At 36.4% G+C, this 20,866-nt stretch overlaps 1 protein-coding gene across 3 annotated transcripts in view; it reads right to left on the reverse strand.

Annotated features, from left to right (window-relative positions):
* LOC131148009 (probable apyrase 6) overlaps nucleotides 1-19,334 on the reverse strand; it is a 63,201-nt gene extending 43,867 nt beyond the window's left edge. For 2 of the 3 annotated variants that reach the window (XM_058097745.1, XM_058097746.1), the window contains exons 1-2: nucleotides 18,487-19,328; nucleotides 17,398-17,510 (exon numbers count right to left, since the gene is read on the reverse strand). In XM_058097745.1, the coding sequence (XP_057953728.1) occupies nucleotides 17,398-17,510; nucleotides 18,487-19,111 (738 nt within the window). In that variant the 5' untranslated portion in view covers nucleotides 19,112-19,328. Of the gene's footprint in view, nucleotides 1-17,397; nucleotides 17,511-18,486 lie in introns of all 3 variants that reach the window. The other variant, XM_058097744.1, reaches the window with a different exon arrangement.
* Nucleotides 19,335-20,866: the final 1,532 nt, after the last annotated feature.

Raw genomic sequence — 20,866 nt, forward strand, 5'->3', positions numbered from 1 at the left:
ATTTCCATTCTTTGGGTAACTTGGAATTTTCTATAGGATCATCATTTGGGGTTTTTTCATTTTTCTCTTCTTTAACTTCTATGATTTCTATATCTTTTTGTGAAGCATCATCTTTTTCTTCAATCTCAATTACTTTTGTAAAAGGATTAGATTTATCAAACGTTACATGGATTGATTCAATGATTGTGAGAGTTCCCTTATTATAAATTCTAAAAGCTTTACTATTTGTTGCATACCCTAGAAAGATACCTTCATCTGATTTAGCATCAAATTTCCCTAAGTCATCTTTATCATTAAGTACAAAGCACTTACATCCAAATACATGAAAGTAAGCTATGTTAGGTCTTCTTCCTTTCCAATTCATAGGGAGTTTTATTTAAGCTTGATCTAATGGACACTCTATTTATTACATAACATGCGGTATTAACCGCTTCAGCCCAAAAGTACTTAGGTAGTTTGTCTTCATTTAACATTGTCCTAGTCATTTCTTGAAGGGTTCTATTCCTTCTTTCAACAACACCATTTTGTTGTGGAATTCTAGGTGCTGAAAAGTTATGTCTAATTCCATGCTCATGGCAAAATTTTTCAACATCTTTATTATTAAATTATCTTCCTTGATCACTTCTAATATTGAGAACACCATAGCCTTTTTCATTTTGAAGTCTTTTACATAAGTTTATTAATGTATTACATGCTTCATCTTTTGAGGCTAAGACGAGTACCCAGGTAAACGTAGAGTAATCATCAACGATGACATAAGCATATTGCTTTCCTCCTATACTTTGTGTCCTAGTGGGACCAAATAGGTCTAAGTGAATAAGCTCTAAGGGCCTGCTAGTGGATATATGTTTCTTCTTCTTAAAGCTGGACTTAGTTTGTTTTCCCAATTGACAAGCATCACAAATTTTATCTTTAACAAACTTTTGTGCTAGGTAGTCCTCTAACTAAGTTCTTATTGACTAGTTTTGATAGTAAGTCCATACTAGCATGACCTAGCCTTCTATGTCATTACCAACTTGCCTCATTCATAGATGCTTAACATGTGATGTTTTGAGATTTTAGCGTTTCAAAATTTATGCAATACACATATTATCAATTCTTCTAGCGGTGAATAGAATATTATATTTTTCTCCATTTTCAACAATACATTTGTCGTGCTTAAAAATAGCATCAAAGCCCTTGTCACTTAATTGGCTTATGCTCAATAGGTTATGCTTTAATCCATCTACTAATAACATATCATCAATGGTAAGGGAAGGTTCTTTACCTATCTTACCAATCCCAATAATTTTGCCTTTGGCATTGTCTCCGAATGTGACGTATCCACCATCTTTTAACATTAATGTGGTGAATTTGGACTTAACTCTGATCATGTGCCTAGAACACCCGCTGTCCAAGTACCATTTGTCTTCTGATGAGATTGTCCTAAGGCAAACCTACAAGAAGGGTTCAATACGTTACTCTTAGGTATCCAAACCTTCTTAGGTTTCTTTATTTCAGATTTGTTTTCTTTAATTTTCCAAACTTTCTTGACTTTCACATTCTTTCTTTTAAATGGACAATCAAATTTAATATGTCCCTTTTTCTTACACAAGAAGCACGTAGTGTGTTGATAAATATTAGTTGAAGATGTGCTTGCATAATACTTTGATTCCTTAACAAAGTATCCCATATAAAGATTCTTCTTCTTTTTGTTCTCAAGTCCATTAAATCCTATTCCTTCTTTATCTAATGACATTTTTTTGTTTTCCAAACAACTTTTCAAAGTTCTCCTTTCCTTTAGTAAAATTGTAAATGATTTTATCCTTGTTGTCAATTTTACTTTTAAGGTCTTTTATTTCCAAGTCTTTCTTACTTTCACCATTTACTTATAGTTTTACCAATTCTTGAGACATGTTTTTCTTCATGAGATCATCAATATGAGAGTCCTTTTCTTTTTTAAATGATTTTGATGTATCTAGTTGATTTTTTAGCTGTTCATTTTGTTCTTTCAAGGCAATGTTTCTTTTAGATACTTTTATGAACCTATTATGTAATGCAAATAATTCAGCTTGAATTTCTTTGTATGAAGGCATACTATCACATGAATCACTACATGACTCATCACTTGATTCTTCGGATGAACTATAGTAGGAATTTACCTCAGCATTATGAGCCATGAAGCATATGTTGGCCATTTCTTGTTCACTTGATTCGTTCTCTGATTCACTTGAGCTTGTATCATCCCATGTAGCTTTCATTGCCTTCTTTTTCTTCTTCTTGTCTTTCTTCAGCTGTGGACAATTAGGTTTAATATGCCCAACCTTTTTACAATTGTAACAAGTAGGGGGTTCATTCTTATTTGCCTTTTTGCTTGATTCTCCTTTTCAAATTTTGAACCTCTAATCTTTCTAGCAAATTTCTTATTTCTTTTAAAGAACTTTCCAAGTCTCTTAGTAATGAATACTAGTTCTTCATCATCTAATTCATTTTCTTCGTCTTCATCACTAGAGCTTTCTTTGGCAGCCTTAAGGGCTATAGATTTCTTGTTTTTATTTTCGGCATTCCTTTCATTTATTGTCATCTCATAGGTGAGAAGTGATCCAATTAATTCTTCTAAGGAGGTATTATTGACATTTCTTCCTTCCGTAATTGCTGTAACTTTAGGTTCCCAAATGGGTGGAAGACCTCTAAGGATTTTTCGGATCAACTCATCTGCAGAGTAGTTTTTCACTAGGGCATTAAGGGAGTTTATTATGTGTGTAAACTTAGTGTACATACTTGTAATAGATTCATCCGGATTCATCCTAAGGCTTCATATTTGCTAGTAAGCATGTCAATTCTATTATCTCTTACATCAACGGTACCTTCATAGGTTACCTCTAGTTTATCCTATATCTCTTTGGCCGATTTACATGCCATGACCCTATTGAATTCATTTATGTCAAGGGCACAGTATAATGCATTTATAGCACTTGAGTTAACTTGTAACATCTTATGATCGTTTTCGGTCATGTCTTTTTCTTCTTTGGGTACTTCTTTTCCATCTACAAGTTTGGTAGGGATAAGATCACCATGTGTGACAACCCTCCATGCTTTTCAATCCATAATTTGAAGGTAGATTCTCATTCTTTGTTTCCAAAAGGTATAGTTAAGACCACAAAGACCACAAAAGGTATGGTCAATCCTCCATGCCTAGTTGAGGATTGACCCTCGGCAAAGAGAGCTACGCCTAGGTGTGCCATTTAGATCTTTGTGTAGCTTTTAGGTTAAGATTTGCTACAACCTCGCTCTAATACCAATTGAAAACTAAGGTATAGTCCCAAGAGGGAGGGTGAATTGGGTTTTAAAAATTTCTTTAAGAATCTTTTTATAAAATCTTTCTGAACCTTTTTATATTCAACAATCACAAATGTAATGTTTAAGTTTTAATCACTTCGTCCAGCTGAAAATCAAATTCAAATTTTAAGCCTCTATTAATGAGTATGTCAACTTGATCTTGCAATAATTTCAATCAACACCCAACCAAAGAATTCACAATGTAATACTTTCAGCTTTTGAATATTTCAATCCACTCAACAAGATAATCAAAACAAGATTCCCACTATAGAATGAATTCAGCAAAGCTTCCGAGATTCAGCGATTGAATAACTCAAAGTAGAGTTTGATAAAAGCCTTGTGTTGATAGATTTAATGAAGCACAGTTGAAATTTTCAACACTCTTCCAAAACTCAGAATTTAAATAAACTTTCAATTAATGAGTCTTGGGTGTTAATCAATCAGCATACTCCCTTATGGTTTCAACAATAAGTATTGATCAACCAACGTACTCCCGTTTTTCCGCAATCCCAAAGTTAAATTAATTTTCAGTTTATTTAATATCCAATCCACACAGTTTATAGATTTGAAATAAACAACCACGCGGTTATATATGTGCTGAAAATTAAAGAGAGTTTAGGGAAAGAGAGTGAGACCGAGTTTTTACGAGGTTCGGCTATACCCGCTACGTCCACACCTTAGGCAACACCACCTAAGGATTCCACCATAACACTCCTTTGCGGGTAGGAGCAACCTTACAATCCCTCCTTCAGTAGGCTAGAGTACACCTCTCCAAACGATACCCCACGCTTGGTACAACGATTCAACAACCCTGAACCGTCAAGAAAACAAGAACAATTTCTTGCATACAAGAATTACTCTCAAATAGAGAAGATTAGTACAAAATATAGCACAACTAATCAATACTTCAATGTAAATATCAATGAAGAATAGAATTGAAGCTCAAAGAGTATATCACCAGGATTCTTTCTTTTGATTGATTCAAAACTCAAAAGTTTTGCTCAGAGATCAGTGAACAATAACTCAGTAATTCTCAGAAAATCTCAGCAAGTAGATGTGTGCAACAAAGGCTTTAAGAGAGTAGGAGCAATATAGGCTTGAAATCATATTTTCAATTCTTGGTTTTCAATTTGATTTGAGAAATCATGTATTTATAGAGTTAAAAAGTCATAAATTCGTGTTGCCCAAGTAACTTGGAGTGTTTCCAAAGTTTTTACAAAGTTTGGGCCACTCAATTTGGAAACTTTAAAACGTTGTTTTAAAACTAGTCGTTACGAAGGTCAGTCGCCTGAACCCATCGGGGTCAGTCGCCTGATGTTTGAAAATCAGTGTATTTTCAAGGTCAAAACAAGGTCAGTCGTCTGAACTCACAGGGGTCAGTCGCCTGATCCTATACTGTCTTCCAAATTTAATTCAGTAAAAAATTGTCAGTCGCCTAACCAGACAAGGGTCAATCGCCTGAACAGTTAAAAACATTGTTTTTAAAGTTTGTTTCCAAAAACTCTTGCTAACTTGTTTTGAGACTTTTCAAAGACATTTTCCAGGATTTTCAAAATAAGGTCTCTAAGTCCATAATTAACCCTAATGAGCTTCAAAGCATTCATTTTGATATTTAAATGAAGTACTTACACAAGACTTCCTTGAGACTTTAAAACTTTCTAAACTTGAAGTTTTCATGTATATCTTTGCTTTGAGTCAATCTTGTCTTGAGCTTCAATATCCTTTGAGCTTCCACAAGATTTGTCTATCTTTGATCCTTTAAGCTTCCTTTTGATCACTTGTTATTGGAGTATGAGTTTTTACTTGTGATCTTGGACTCTTAATACTTGAACTTTTGAACTTCATAGACTTGGTTTCCTGAAACATCATCACTTAAACCACAACATGTTAAATTTACCTTCATTTGTTATCATCAAAATAAGATTGAAAGCAATGTTAGGATAACACAGCCCAATCAACATCGATATAAGCAGCAAGGCGAGTAGAATTGCCTGTAGGGAAGAATAAACCACAGGCAGAAGTGTCCTAAACATAGCGTATGATCCTCCGGACAGCAGCCAAATGAAGATGACGAGTATGAAGAAACTGCCTGACTTGCTATACAGCAAAAGAAATGTTTGGTCTAGTAATGGTGAGATAGATAAGACTACCCACCAACTTCCGGTATAAACTGGGATTAGCAAGTAAGTCACCCTCCTCTTTGCAAAGCTTGACATTTAATTTCATGGGAGTATCAACAAAAGTACCCTTCTGAAGGCCAGTAGTAGCCACCAAGTCACTAACATACATATGTTGATTGAGTGAAATACCTAAGGGACTATGATTCACCTCAAGACCAAGAAAATATATGAGAGACCCAAGATCTTTCATATGAAAGGACTCTAAGAGATGAGTCTTGAGTTGAGCAAGTAAAGCATAATCGGAACCAGTAATCACAATATCATCAACATAAACCAAAAGAACAACAATACCCATGTCTGATTTCCGAAGAAACAATGAAGTATCATACTTGCTCTACTTGAATGAAAATTGTAATAAAGTGGTGCGGAATTTATCAAACCAGACCCTCGAAGCTTTTTTGAGACCATAAAAAAAGCGACGAAGCTTACAAACATGTGAAGTCGGAGAGGGAAACAAGCTTGAGGGTGGCTTCATATAAATACACTCTTTAAGATCCCCGAGAAGAAAAGCATTTTTGACATCCATTTGATGTAGTGGCCAATCATTGGAAGCAGCAATAGCCAGAATCGTACGAACAGTAGTCATCTAAGCCACAAGAGCAAAGGTCTCTTCATAATTGACACCATATTCCTGATTATTCCCAAGTGCAACAAGGCGAGCTTTGTAACGATCCAGACTTCCATCAGATCGGACCTTGACTGAGTAAACCCATTTGCAACCCAGAGGAACAATGGTGGGAGGACAAGGCTCAATGTCCCAGGTGTGATTGGCCTCTAGAGCGGCAATTTCTTCCTGCATAACTTGTTGCCAACAATCATGCTTGGCAGCATATGAGTAGGATGTGGGAATATCTAAATTGGACAATACAGCAGTAAGAGCTGAAACAGAATTGCCAGAACTTGAAGAGGGAAACCCATACCTATCCGGGGGTACAAACACTCGAGAAGAGCGACATACCAAAGGCTCTAGAGGTGCTATAACTGACTAAATCTAGTGCGTGGTAGGATCAAATATCAAATGAGCCACCGGAAGAGACTGTGGGCCGGAGCGTCGCGTATGCACAATACCTGGTTTAAAACGAGAACTGATTTGATGAGGATCTGAGAACTGCTCCTCAAAGGAGGGGAGAATAACAGGAGAAGAGGACGGTACAAAGGACACAAAAAAGAAATGTTGATTTTCAAAGAAAATAACATTCCTAGAAATGCGTGTACAATGTAATGTAGGATCATAGCTGTGACAACCCGAATAAAATGGAATTTAAATAATAAAGAGGAAGGGAAATGGAAAACAGTAACAGAAGGAGGAGGTCGACTTCATCGACAAATACAGGGGATTCTTCGACGAGAAAATATCGAGAGAGGTTTTTGAGCAGTCTGAATTTCGTCGACAAGGAGTGGATTTCGTCGACGAAATTATTGAAGGACTCGTCGACGAATGACGTGGCTCATCGACGAATCCAGTCCTATAAATATCAAAAACCCGATTTAAACATCAAAATTTTGGAAAATATCATCCTCTCTCTCTCTCCCCTTCGGTTCTCTCTCTCTCTCTCTTTGATTTTGGGCCGGATTTACGCCAGTTTGACAATCCAAAGCCACCACGACGCTCCTGGAGAAGTTCTCTCCAAATCTGTCGGAGCGGATCATTGGTGAAAGTAAGTTGGAAATCATCCCTGAGTTGAGGTAAGGCTTTTTAAGCCAAATTTGACCTTACGGTAGTTATAGGAAATAACGTACACGTAGAAATACTGAAGTTTAGTACTGTGAGTTTTCATTTTCAAGGTCTTGATCAGGAAATCCTATAGGTATTAGGCTAGGAAATTTTAGGGGCTTTCTCAGTAGCCAGATAAGGGAATAAACTAAAGCAATTACTTTCATGCAAATTATTGTTATTTATGAGAAAAGTTATTTTCAGGAAAGTATATATTATATCTGTATATTACGAATGGAATGTACGTTTGAGAAAAATACTGCTACTATGTTGAAATGTATATATATGTATGAAACGCCAAAAACTATGATTTTAGAATACAATGTATGGTTTTTATACAGCAAATGTGTGACATGAATATTATTTTATGTGGAAAATATCATGATATGATGATGATATGAATGAAATATGTTTTGAAAAATGATGAAAGACTACAGTACATTATGATGTTGAAAATACATGATGAATTGAATATTTTCATAATGATATACATTTATGTATAATTTCGGCGCGAGGCCGTATTTATGTATGATTTCGGCGCGAGGCCGTATTTATGTATGATTTCGGCGCGAGGCCGCATTTACGTATGATTTCGGGGCGAGACCGTATTTATAAAACGAACGGCACGAGGCCGTATTTATGAAGTTCAGGAGCTCGGTATCGTAGCTTATAGATCAGATGTTTATAATCAGATTAGTGCTAACCACCCCACGAGGAGGTGGGAGATGGATAGTCGATGTGGCTTTCAGTAGATTGTGGACGTCTACCTGGCAATCCAGACCAGGGTACGGCAGGCCCATCATACTTACAGACATATTTGACTCGGCAGTAGTTGGCCAGCCATTGTCGGGTCACGCCTTCGGGCTGCACAACCCGTCATAGGGGGTAATACATGACATTAGCTAACTATTCAATCTTGGTATGTTTTCAGTATTATCAGTATAACAGATGTTTATGTACGATATGATTTATCAGCAATTATGAAAGTATATGATTATTCAGTATGTTATGATAAATGTCTACAGATATATGAAATGTACTGTAAATGTATAATTACATTAAATATTCATGTTGCCACACAGTTGTATTTAATTTATCTTCCCTTACTGAGAAGTGTCTCACCCCCGAACATTAAATAATTTTCAGGAAATCCAGAGAGACCAGCGGGTCAGGGCCGCCGTTGGGTGATTGAAGCTTCCCTCCTAGAAGGGTAAGCGTTGAACTAGGATCAGGAGATTTTTGTTGTATGATCCTAGTGTTATTTTGACTTTTTGGAGGTTGTATATAGGAACAGTATTTTGATGATATAGTAAACTCTGGTATTATGTTTTATGGTTGGATGTTTGACATTTTATACTAACTTCTACTTAGGTTTCCGCTGTGATTGATAGGTGTCCCCGTTACCCACGGGTTCGGGTCAACTTTTCTATATATTATATTACATTTTATATTAAGGAATTTGAGGTCGTTACAATAGCAAACAAATCCCTTTTGACACATATTATATCCCAAGAATGCACATCAAACAGATTGAACAGATAATTTATGTCGCTCATGAGGAGGTAAATGAGCATAACATACATAACCAAAGGTATGGAGGTTATCATAACTAGGTTGCTTAGCAAATAAGTAGAAATAGGGAGACTCCATGAGTAGGACTTGAGAAGGTAAATGATTAATCAAGTAAGTAGGAGTTTTCAGAGCCTAAACCCAGAACAAGGATGGAACAAAGGATTCTAGAAAGAGAGTACATACCACATCTAGGAGATGACGATTTTTTTCGTTCGGCTACTCCATTCTGTTGGGGAGTAGCCATGAACGTTGATGAATAATACCTTTAGAAGTCAAAAATGCCTGAAACTCAGTAGACACATATTCACCACTAGAATCTGTGTGTAATGACTTAATAGAAGTAGAAAACTGATTGTCAACATACGCTAAAAACTCAGTGAAAGTACGAATTTAGAGCGAAGAAAGTAAACCCAAGTAAATCTGCTATGATCATCAATGAAAGTCACATAGCATTTAAATTTTTCATGTGAACTAACCGGGGAAGGTCCCCAAACATCACTATGGATAAGATCAAAGCATTGAGAAGCTCTACTAGCATGCAAAGAGAAGGGAAGAGTTTTACTTTTACCAAGTTTGCAAGAGCCACACTCAAGAGATAAAGAAGAACATTCTTTATTACCAAGTAAACCAGAGTTTAATACATAAGATAAGATCTGAGTATTGCGATGGCCTGAACGACGATGTCACACTATACTAAGATCTAAAACATTATTACAAGCAAAAGACTTAATAGATAAAATTGGAGAACTTGTTGCAACAGGCAAAAGTAGTGGAAACAAGCGCCCCACTTTAGGTCCCTTCACAATCGGCTCCCTCATTAACTAGTCCTGCACAACACAACCTACCAGAAAAATTAACAGCACAATTACTATCAACTAATTAACCAACAAAAATAAGATTCAAGGAAAGCTGAGGAGCAAGAAACACATCAGTGAACTTAGAATAGGCATCTTCAACAACAGCTATTGGCAAAGAACTACCATTGGCAGTCTGAATAGCAGATTGACCAGCGTAGGACCGAACATGACACAAGGTAATGGGATTATTTGTCATGTGATTAGAGGCACTCGAGTCCAAATACCAACTTTAGTAGAATTGTTACCTTGAAGCCCCACTGCCGATAATGCTGAAATTAGCATCTGATGCACCATTTCGAGTGTGCAGTAATTCACTGTAGGAGGTGCAAGAACAAAGGAGTCACCTGAAGCAGAGCCAGGGGCCGCAAAAGTCACTGTGGGGGGTACACTAACAAAAGTTCGTAATGCTTGGGCCTGACGATTTTGCAGGCGAATACGACAGCCTTTGATAATGTGACCCTTCTTCTTGCAATAAGAGCAGAATTTCTTGGAACAATTAGCAACGATATGCCCAAATTCTTTGCAGCAAAAACACTACAACGTGCTAGAATGCGCAGGCAGTCCTCGTCGTTGAGCAACATAAGCCACAGGGACAAACCCTGAACTACCATGAGATTGTGCCAGAGTAACTTGAGTACTACGAAGTAACTCACCAAAACAAACATCAAGAGAAGGAACAGGCAAGTGATTCAGCAGAAACGAGCGAACAAGTTCATACTCGGAGCAGACTTTCATAAGAAATTGATCACGACGACTAGTCTCGTGAAGACGTTGAATAATGGAAAGAGAGGCAACTAAACATCCGCAGTAACTAGATCAAAATATTCATTCCAAATAGTCGGAAACCCCGAATAATAGTCTTGGATGGAACGATTGTCATGTTGAAACATGGCAATCGCATGCTCTAACTGAAAACGATGGGCACTGTTATCTTAATGATATACTGTTTTTAAATAAGTCAAAATGGATTGAGCGGTGCGATAAGATCGCTAGTTGAGGACAGTATGTGGCTCAACCGAGCCAAGAAGCCAAGACATAATCCAAGCATCAAGCATAGCCCATGAAGGACAAGCCGCTGAATCCTTGGCACCAAGCACAGCCCATGAAGGACAAGCCGCTAACTCCTTAGATTTATCAGGATTGGGTGCACAATCCGTGCCATCAATATGACCCCAAAGATCTTTTCCCTTTAGGAAAAGTTCAAATTGAAAAGCCGACGTAGAATAATTTTTGCCCGTAAACTTGGCACACACAGGTGTGGAGTCCATGCTAAATAAAGGAGAAAATCGAGAAGCCCAAAAAAAATAAACAACGCAGGTACAAAGAAAACCAAGAACAACCTGCCTGCACTAAAAAAAAAAATCTTGAACCAAAAAAAAACTGCTATGCCGAGAATCACAAGGACAGAGAAGCACCAGAAACAGCAACAGAGAGAACCAAGACCAACCTTCCTGCACTTAAAAAAATAAATCTTGAACCAAGAAACCTGTTGCGCCAAGAATCAAAAGGACAGAAACCTGCTGTGCCGAGACAAAGAAGTACCAAAAACAGCAACATAAAGTTGTTGCCTGCACTAAAATAAATGGCAAACCAGAAAACCTGCTGTGCCGACAGCCACGCAGCCAAAGAAGTATCAAAAGAACAGAGAACAAAAAAAATTCCAGAAGAGGGAGAAAAAAAAAAAAAACCACAACAGCCATGAAACCGAGAAGACAAAAAAATTCGACGGGAAAAAAATAACATAGCAGTCGGCTGGCTCTGATACCATGTCAAAGTATTGTGTGAATGGCCGAATAATCTGGCCTTGAGTTCTGTATATTATATATAGACTTAACAAGAATGCTATACATGGAAAGTAAATAGGTCTAGCATGATTATAGCCCTATAAACGATAATCTGTCAAGCCCTATACATGTAAACTAAATATATGCTAACTGTACAAAATAATGAATTGAAAAATAAGGAAATAATTGTGGGCTGAAGTAAGGAAAGAAATCTTTTGCTTTTCTGTTTGCTGTTCCATTGACAAAGGATTGCGGCCCACAAGCATAGCAAAACTAGAAACCTCATAGTGAAAGCTAAACAAAATTTTACACACATAAAGACCTAACCTCAACACTCAAAAACCTATAAAATGGTAAGAATATTACAAAAAGAAGACGTATCATTAGACACAAAAAAATAAATAAATAAATATCATCAACGAATTGCAAATCCAAAACAATCACTACCCACAGAAACCCATATCCAGCACCCTATTCTATCAAACTACTCGAAACATCAACAATAAGAATAAAAAGAATTATCTAAATCCTTGAGATTTGTACCAATTTATGGTTTGCTAACATATTAAATTTTCTGGAAACTATGATCCAAATCCTCAAGATATCCTCAAGGTACCTTAAAATATTAGCCTTCTTAAACCGCAAATCTTCAAACACCGCCATATCTTTTTCAGATGGCGAAAATTTTCATTAGTGAAAGAAATAAGAAAAAGTTTACATGGAAAAGAGTACAAGCCATCCTCCTCCTCAGCAAAAACAAAAGGAAAAAAGAAGCAAAGTATTTGCATCAATGCTGCCTTCCAATCCCTCTGAGTATCGGACAGCGAAATACCCTTAGAAACCCCAAAGAATAATCCCAAAACGCAACCGAAAATGAAGCTTTCTCCCAGAATATAGCAAAAACAATACAAAACCAAAACCTTTTCTTTTTTCTCTTCATTCCGAAGCCCCAAAACTGTATTAATATGAAATCATAAGTGGTCTTCTGAACCGCCCAATCCTCACCACAGTGCCCTGGCCACCTCCATATTCCAAATCTTTAAACCTGCCTTAAGGTGTTGCAATTTCTTTATAAACCCAAACCTCTCCCATCTTCCGCCTAAGCACTTTCTCCAACTCTCCTCAAGAAAGAAAGAAAAGAAGGGTGACAAAACCACATATTTTCAAATTGAAATGGAGTAGGACCCCATGTACCTTTCAAAGATTCCATAATGAGACAAAAGTGATCACATACCAACCTACCTAGCACCCCTTGGGTTATATTTGGAAAAATATCGTCCTACTCATTGGAACACAAAAACCCATCTTACACTTGCCACACAATCACCTCCCCCCCAAAAAAAAGACCCACATGATCATGGCATTGACTAAAGGAAAATCCCTTAATCCACACTATCTAATAAAATAGTCAGGCGATTGCATTGTAGAAGTAACCCTAGAGCCTCTTTACTTCTGTAATGGGAAAATTAACTACATTAAAACCGCCACCTAGGACTAATTATGACTTTATGAGCACAAAAACTATAAACAAAAAGAGCTCCTAGAATAAAGATTTAAAAACATACCTAGGGGGCCTATAGATCAATGTAACCCACCAAGCACTAAGAAGCCTTCCCTCCAAGATCCAACAAAATTGAATGAATACACAAGCCCAAGAGACGATCAATTCGGAAGCACACCTAGTATCTCACAGCCCAACCACTTATAGCTACGCAAATAAATGATTTTTTATGCACCCTAAGAAACTAATTCATTTTAGCAACGTAAAAAAGTACCATTTGCATTTCAAAACACAATTTTAACAACCATTATCATCATTTGGTAGAAAAAGAAGATTTATTTTAAAGAGAACACAAAAGAGCAGCCAAGGCATCCTCCTAAAAAGCCAAAACAAAAGGGAGGATGAAAAAACAAAATATACATCAAAGCAAACCTCTAGTGCACAAGTAAGCCAGAGAAATACCCAAAAAAACCAAAAGAAAGTGCCCAAAAAGAGACTAGGAACACAATGCTATCTCAAAGCAAAAGATAAGTGAATTTATCCCCCAAAAATCCTCTCTCATTACTCTCAATCAGTCTATCCACATTACCAAAAGAAATCCAAAGCAAGCATGCCCCACAAAATCCTCCTCTTCTCACCTCTCCCAAAACCCATAAAAATCTATCCATCTTCATAAAACCTTCTACATTAATTGCATACACCCATACCTCCACAAACACCAAACAAATCACAACACCAATACAACTTCAAAATGAAGAAAAAAAAAATGGAGGATTATTCTCTAGTGAGGACTCACCTGTGTTGGCCTAACATGGCTTTCGAATCTTGTTTTGATGATAACAACTAAAGGATAATTTAACAAGTTATGGTTTAAATGATGATATTTCAGGAAACCAAGTATGTCAAGTTCAAAAGGTGCAAGAATTGAAAGCCCAAAGATCACAAGTACCATAAGCCATACTTCATTGACAAGGTGATCAAATGAAAGCTCAAAGAGGTCCAGGATGGTCAAGACGTGTGAAGCTTAAAGAATACTCAAGCTCAAGGCAAAGATGATTCAAAGCAATGATATACATGAAGACTTCAAAGTTTAGAGAGTTTTTAATGTCTTTAGGAAGTCTTATATAAGTACTTCACTTTAAATATCATTTTGAATGCTTTGAAGCTCATTAGGGGTTAATATGGACTTAGAGACCTTACTTTAAAAACCCCATAAAGTACTCTTTAAAAGTATCAAAGCAAGATGGCTAAGGATTTTGAAAACAAACTTGAAAAACAATATCTTTATCTGTTCAAACGTCTGACCTGTGCTTGGTCAGGCGACTGACAAAAATCTTGAAATGAATTTGAACAGACAGTGAAGGATCAAGCGACTGGCCCCTAGCACCTCAAGCGACTGACCCTATTTTGAACTAAAAAAAATACACTGTGTTCAAAGGATTAGGCGACTAACCCTGAAGGGTTCAGGCGACTGACCCTTGTAAATGGCTAGTTTTTTAAATAACTTTTAAATTTCAAATTCGAGTTGCTTGTGCCCCAAACTTTATAAAAACTTAGGAAACACTCCAAGTTACTTGGGTAACATGAATTTATCACTTTTTGAGTCTATAAATACATGGTTTCTCAAATCAAATCACACACCAAGAATTGAAAATCAGTTTTCAAACTATATTGCTCACTCTCTCTCAAAACCCTCTAGCACACATATTCTTGCTGAGAATTTTCCAAGATATATTGAGTCTTTGATTACTGATCTGAGAGCAAAAACTTCTGAGTTTGATTCAAATCAAAGGAAGAAACCCGGTGACATTCTTGAGCTTCAAATTCATTCTTATTTGATATTTACTTTGAAGTATTAGCTGTGCTTAATCTTGTACTAACCAACTCTATCTAAAAGCACTTCTTGTACACAAGAATTCTTTCTTGTCTCTTTGTTTTCTTGATGATTCAGAATTATTGAATCATTATACCAAGCGTGGGGTATCGCTTGGAGAGGGGGCTCCACCCTAATTGAAGGAGGGTTGTAACGGTTTACTTCGCCCGTAAAGAAGCGTTATAGTGAAATCCTTAGGTGGTCTTACCTAAGGCGAGGACGTAGGCTGGTATAAGCCAAACCTCGTAAAAGCTCGGTCTCACTCTCTACCCTTACTCTTTAATTTTTCTACATATATAAATTGTGTGGTTGTGTATCTAACTTGAAGTGTTTCCCAAGTTTTTATAAAGTTTGGGGCACAAGCAACTTGAATTTGAAATTTAAAAGTCATTTAAAAAACTAGTCGTTTATGAGGGTCAGTCGCCTGAACCCAATTGAAAACTAGGTGTAGTCCCAAGAGGGAGGGTGACATTCTTGAGCTTCGAATTCATTCTTATTTGATATTTACTTTGAAGTATTAGTTGTGCTTAATCTTGTACTAACCAGCTCTATTTGAGAGCACTTCTTGTACACAAGAATTCTTTCTTGTCTCTTTATTTTCTTGACGGTTCAGAGTTATTGGATCGTTGTACCAAGCGTGGGGTATCGCTTGGAGAGGGGGCACCACCCTAATTTGAAGGAGGGATTGTAACAGTTTGCTTCGCCCGTAAAGAAGTGTTATAGTGGAATCCTTAGGTGGTCTTGCCTAAGGAGAGGACGTAGGCTGGTATAAGCCAAACCTCGTAAAAGCTCGGTCTCACTCTCTACCCTTACTCTTTAATTTTTCTGCATATATAAATTGCGTGGTTGTGTATCTAAATGCAGGAAACTGAAAGTTGAGATTGAAAAAATTTTAATTTAAGGAAGTACGTTGATTGATCTTTTACGGAAACCTTAAAGGGAGTACGTTGATTAATCGTTTGCGGAAACCTTGGTTAAAAGGAAGTGCATAAAGTTCATAAATACACTGAATCGTTGAAAGTGCTGCTGCAAAAATATTGGTTAAGTAACTTGTGATTGGTAAATTGGTTGGTTGATTGGGTATTGTTTGACATTGTTGAAAGTATCACATTAAGAATCATTAGTTTGTATTTGATCAATTCATTGATTTAGTGTGGATTGTGATTGGCTTAATTAAGCATTGAAAATCAAATCATTCTTGTGTGATTAAGAAACTTACAAAAGGTTGTGAATTTATAATAAAAAAAAAATTAAAAAACTTTTAAAAACCCAATTCACCTCTCCCCCTCTTAGGACTACACCTTAGTTTTCAACCTGGATTATAGGTCATCTAAGGTATTATCACCTACGATAAATCATAATATTAACTTTGATAAAAATCGAAATTCATGGGAAGGATTTAATTTAGAAGCAAATTTTTCTTGCTAAACAATGCTATCCAAAAAAAGTAGAAAAAGAGGAGTATTACAGCAAATGCATCAAGAAATTTTGTGCAAAAAACAAACTATAACCATCCCTTATGCAAGTCCTTCTCATTTGCCCTTGAATGAGAGGTGAAGGAAGCAAGAACCTCCATTAGATGAGCTAGCCCTTCCAGTTCCCTATCATTGAGATTTTTTAAGAGATGAAAATCACAATAATATAACTTCAATCCAAAGAACATAAAGAAGAGGGTAGGAGCTTATAAAGCCAGAGAAAAAGGGGGGAAAACAGACAAAGGAGCAATCTTAACTCAAATGTCTTCCCATAAATGAACAGATGACAACGATTATGAAGATAATGACGATAGTGACACATACATTTATAGTAATAACAAAAATAAAAATAGCAAGAATAATGATAATGATGATGTTGATGATGATGAAGAACCCAAATGTTTTCCTATAAATGAACAAATGACAATGACAATGATGATGAAGATAATGACTATGGTGACAAATATAATAATAATAACAAGAATAATAATAATGATAATAATGATAATAATAATAATTAACAACAATAACAACAACGACAGTAATTATTATTATTTGTTCTCACATTAGGTATATAATCACAATTATAAATTAAATATATTTTTCAATATCATTTTATATTTTTAGAGATAAGTAGCAAGTATAATTGACTTTTATAACATAAATTTAGTTTCCTTCAAGATAGGCTAGATGGCTTACTTCCTAGCAATAACAATATGAAGTGGGACAGGAAGCAGGAGACTGGTTTTGGAGACTAATACACAGGTTATTTCAGGGAAAATGGTAGAAAGATGCTAGAATTATAGAATAGCAAATTAAATATAAAAGCCCAAAAGAAGAGTCTCTATAATGGCCAAAAAAAATGACAAAAGATGTAGCATGGCATCAGCCACTAGACCCCACCCTAACCTCCAACCCCAACCCCTATTGGAGGACACAAAAAAGTGAAATCTAGTATTACAAACAAAATGATTTGTACAGTTCAATAAATTGATAAAACGGTTCTCACTATTCATCAGGATCTGCCAGAAATCTGCCTATGTTTGATACTTTGATTAATGCAACTTTTGACAAAAAACAAATAGTTTACAACTATTGACATAAACAAGTGAATGAACAAAACCTGTGCAGAAGCCCCACCGAGTTCAACCACCCCAATGGTTTCGTGAGGCTCCCGTCCCAAGTTTCCAAGTGCATAGTTTACAGCCACCCAGGCATAAACACCTTCTTCTCCTCCTGCATCAATACAGAATTTTTAAAAATTAAGGAAAGCATGCAGTAAAAGATAAAACCCTTTAAACCCACAAGGAGAAATATTAAGATATCCACTACCAAAGAAATTGACTTGGATGTTAGATTATTACTTGAGAGAATGCAATCCATTAAGCCATTACAAGTTCCGAAGCTCATGACACCACACCATGTAATTAGCATCATCCAATATCAGTAAATACAGGTTGTGTCACCAGTAAGTCTTAGTTATTGATTCAGTTTCAGACTTTCGGCAGGTCAGCTTACTGTCCTCCTTATGACATAATACATAACTATAAGCAGACATGAAACAACTAACATTTGGGGTCTTATTTCTACCACTTTTCCCACCCTGTGACCTTGAAATCCCAAGAGTAGATTTCTCACATAGTATTTCAGTCAATGATGTTGACAGCCCAAGAGTAAATTTGCATATGAGAAGACCGGATGATACGTATGAAAGAATCCTTTTCTCTAGATTCCCTGACCCAGAAAATAGAACAGGAAAAAAAATATATCCACAAACTAAATTACAAGCAATAAGGACAAGAAATGAAGAAATAAAAGATAAAACTCCTTTCGATGATTTTCTTAACTTTCAAATGTATGTGTTATAACTAAATTACACTAGAATCAACACACTTTTAGTAGCAATATCTACTATTGTTCAATAACTTCTGGACCACATTCCTTTCATTTATACAAAAGTGAATAAAAACAACTAGCTAAAGCTTTTAGTAACAGTGTCTACTATCGTGAAGCAATTAGACATTACATACTCCGGGATTCCTACCATAAATAATCAGTAATTCAATTCAAAATCACCCAATTTCGATTAACTTCACAGGTTAACTTCACAGCCTATAATTCAAAAGTTCATAAGGAAATGAATTCATGCACAATTCAAATTATTAAAACAAACAACTTTGATTTTAATTTAATATTATAAACCAAAGCCAACCTTTCATCACAGCCGCCCAATCGTCCTTAAACAAAAATCCAGACGCTCTCAGCACCTGCCTGCACGATTCCAAGATCGCGTCCCTTACACGGAAACCCAACTTCTCCAATTCCCCACTAGCCATAAACTGCACCCTGGTGCTGCCCCACTCCGATCTAGGCACCCTCCGCTTCGCAAACTCAATCAACCCCAAGACTGAACTCCCTGCTTCACTCGGATCCTCCCGGAACGCCGTCAACCCCGGGCGAACCTTCAGGACTTTCGAACTGGAGCCCCAGGTATCGACGAACGGAACCCGACCCTCGACCAAGAACTCAAAGACGCGGATTTGGAACGCGGCAGCGCCGCCGCTGACGACAACGGCGAAGCCCTTGGGTTTGGGGGCGGAGAACTTGGAGGATTGGTGGACGCCCCGGGCCATGGAGAAGAAGTAGAAAACGAAGGGGAGGAGGAAGAGGGAGGCGGCGAGGATCAGCCATTTTTCACGGGAATGGAGAGGAGATTTGGGAGTGGGGGGAGGAGGGGGAAGTGAAGAGGAGAAGGAGTGCATGCGGGGGTGTAGCTGGGTGCGGTGGGGAGGAATGTAGGCAGTGGAAGCTCTGGATTGGAGGGTTGAGAAGTCCATGGCCAGGGAGATTTGAGAAGGAAGAAGAAGAAGAAGAAGAAGAGGGAAAAAAAATTGAAAGAGGAAGACGACTTGGATTCACATTTTGGATTTGGAAGAGCTTCGATTGTTCTTGTGAAGATCTCTTTTCTCCAGCAATTGGAGCGGTGGGGCTCTGCAGATGGACACCTCGTTCAAAAATTAATAATATCCAATTAAAATAGGGAAAACGCTTGGCAGCAATGTTGGAAAATAGCAATAACTGTTATAAAATATGCAAAAAATAAATAAATAATTAAATAAGCCATTTTACATTGGCATACTTGTACAAAATATCTCTCTCACTTTCGTTTATATTTTTCATTTTTCTTTCCACTTCTTTCTTTTTCTACTTCTTTTTCTCTACTTTTCTTTTCTTTCTACAATGACTATGTGAGAGGAGGTATTTATAACCTTCACAAGTTAGTTAATACTAACTTTATTAGTACAAGCATATGAGGCAAGTTCACATGAGAACATAATTAATACAGACATATGAGACAAGTTCATAAGGACATAAATTAGTGCAAACATATGGGGTAAGTTTATAGGGACCTGAATTAATACAGACACATGAGGCAAGTTCATAAGGATAAGAATTAGTGCAGACATATGGGCAGGTTCATGGGGACATGAAGAGCTGGACAAGATATGGATGAATAGCGACCACCCTCATCCATTCATAACCCTAATCCTGATCTTAGTATATCAGGATTAGGGTGTTTTTCGGACCCTGCAGATATGGGTTGAGGACCCCAGCGGGTATATTTCCAAGAGTTTAGGTAAATTATAGTTTATAAATATTGAATACGTGGAGTTAGGGAAAATAAAAATATGATAATTATTATGTTAAATTCAGTTGTGTGACTGAAAATTATATGGGTGTTATTTCAAGGAGTTAAAAGTTATGAGCGCCGCATGTGTGAAATTATGAGTAATATTTAGAATTAGATATTCAGGTAAGGGGAATACATGTTATACCGGTCTTATTTGACATTTTATCAGTATAATATAGTATTTGATCAGAGCATGAAAATTATACAGTTTTACAGAACATATGTATAGAGTTTTATTGAATTATGTGACATGAGAAATATTAGAATATTATAGAATATGTTATACAGTTTTATAGAAGCATGATTATATAGCCTACAAAATTATGGAATACAACTTATACAGTTTTATATACAAAGCTATGGTTATACAAAATTACACAGAAATACAACTTATTAATATACAGTATTTTACATAATCATGCTTATACAATATTTTACAGTATTATGATTTCGTAGTATATTTCAAAGCATGATTGTACAATATTTTACAGAGTAATTATACAGTGTTTTCATCTACCATGATTATAAAGAAATATACAGAACCATGATTATACAAAATATAGAACCATGATATACAAAATATGGAACCATGGATTACAGAATATAGAGCCATGACATACAGAATACAATATTACAGTTACAAAATTACAGAATATACAGATATACAGTTATTATAGCATCATGGTTATACAGTTATACAAGATCATGGTTAATACAAAAATATAGAATCATGGCAAAACAATTAGATTTATATAGAAATATTATTATACAGTATCAAACCCTGATGGAATACAACGGTTTATAGAACACGGTACCGTTTCGTTACAGTATAAACAATGCAACCATACGTCTCAAATAGAGTATGTTACAACTAATTGTGCACTTAGGAAGAGTTGTGAGC

Source organism: Malania oleifera, chromosome 2 (assembly GCF_029873635.1).
Source record: "Malania oleifera isolate guangnan ecotype guangnan chromosome 2, ASM2987363v1, whole genome shotgun sequence".
NCBI lineage: Eukaryota > Viridiplantae > Streptophyta > Magnoliopsida > Santalales > Ximeniaceae > Malania > Malania oleifera.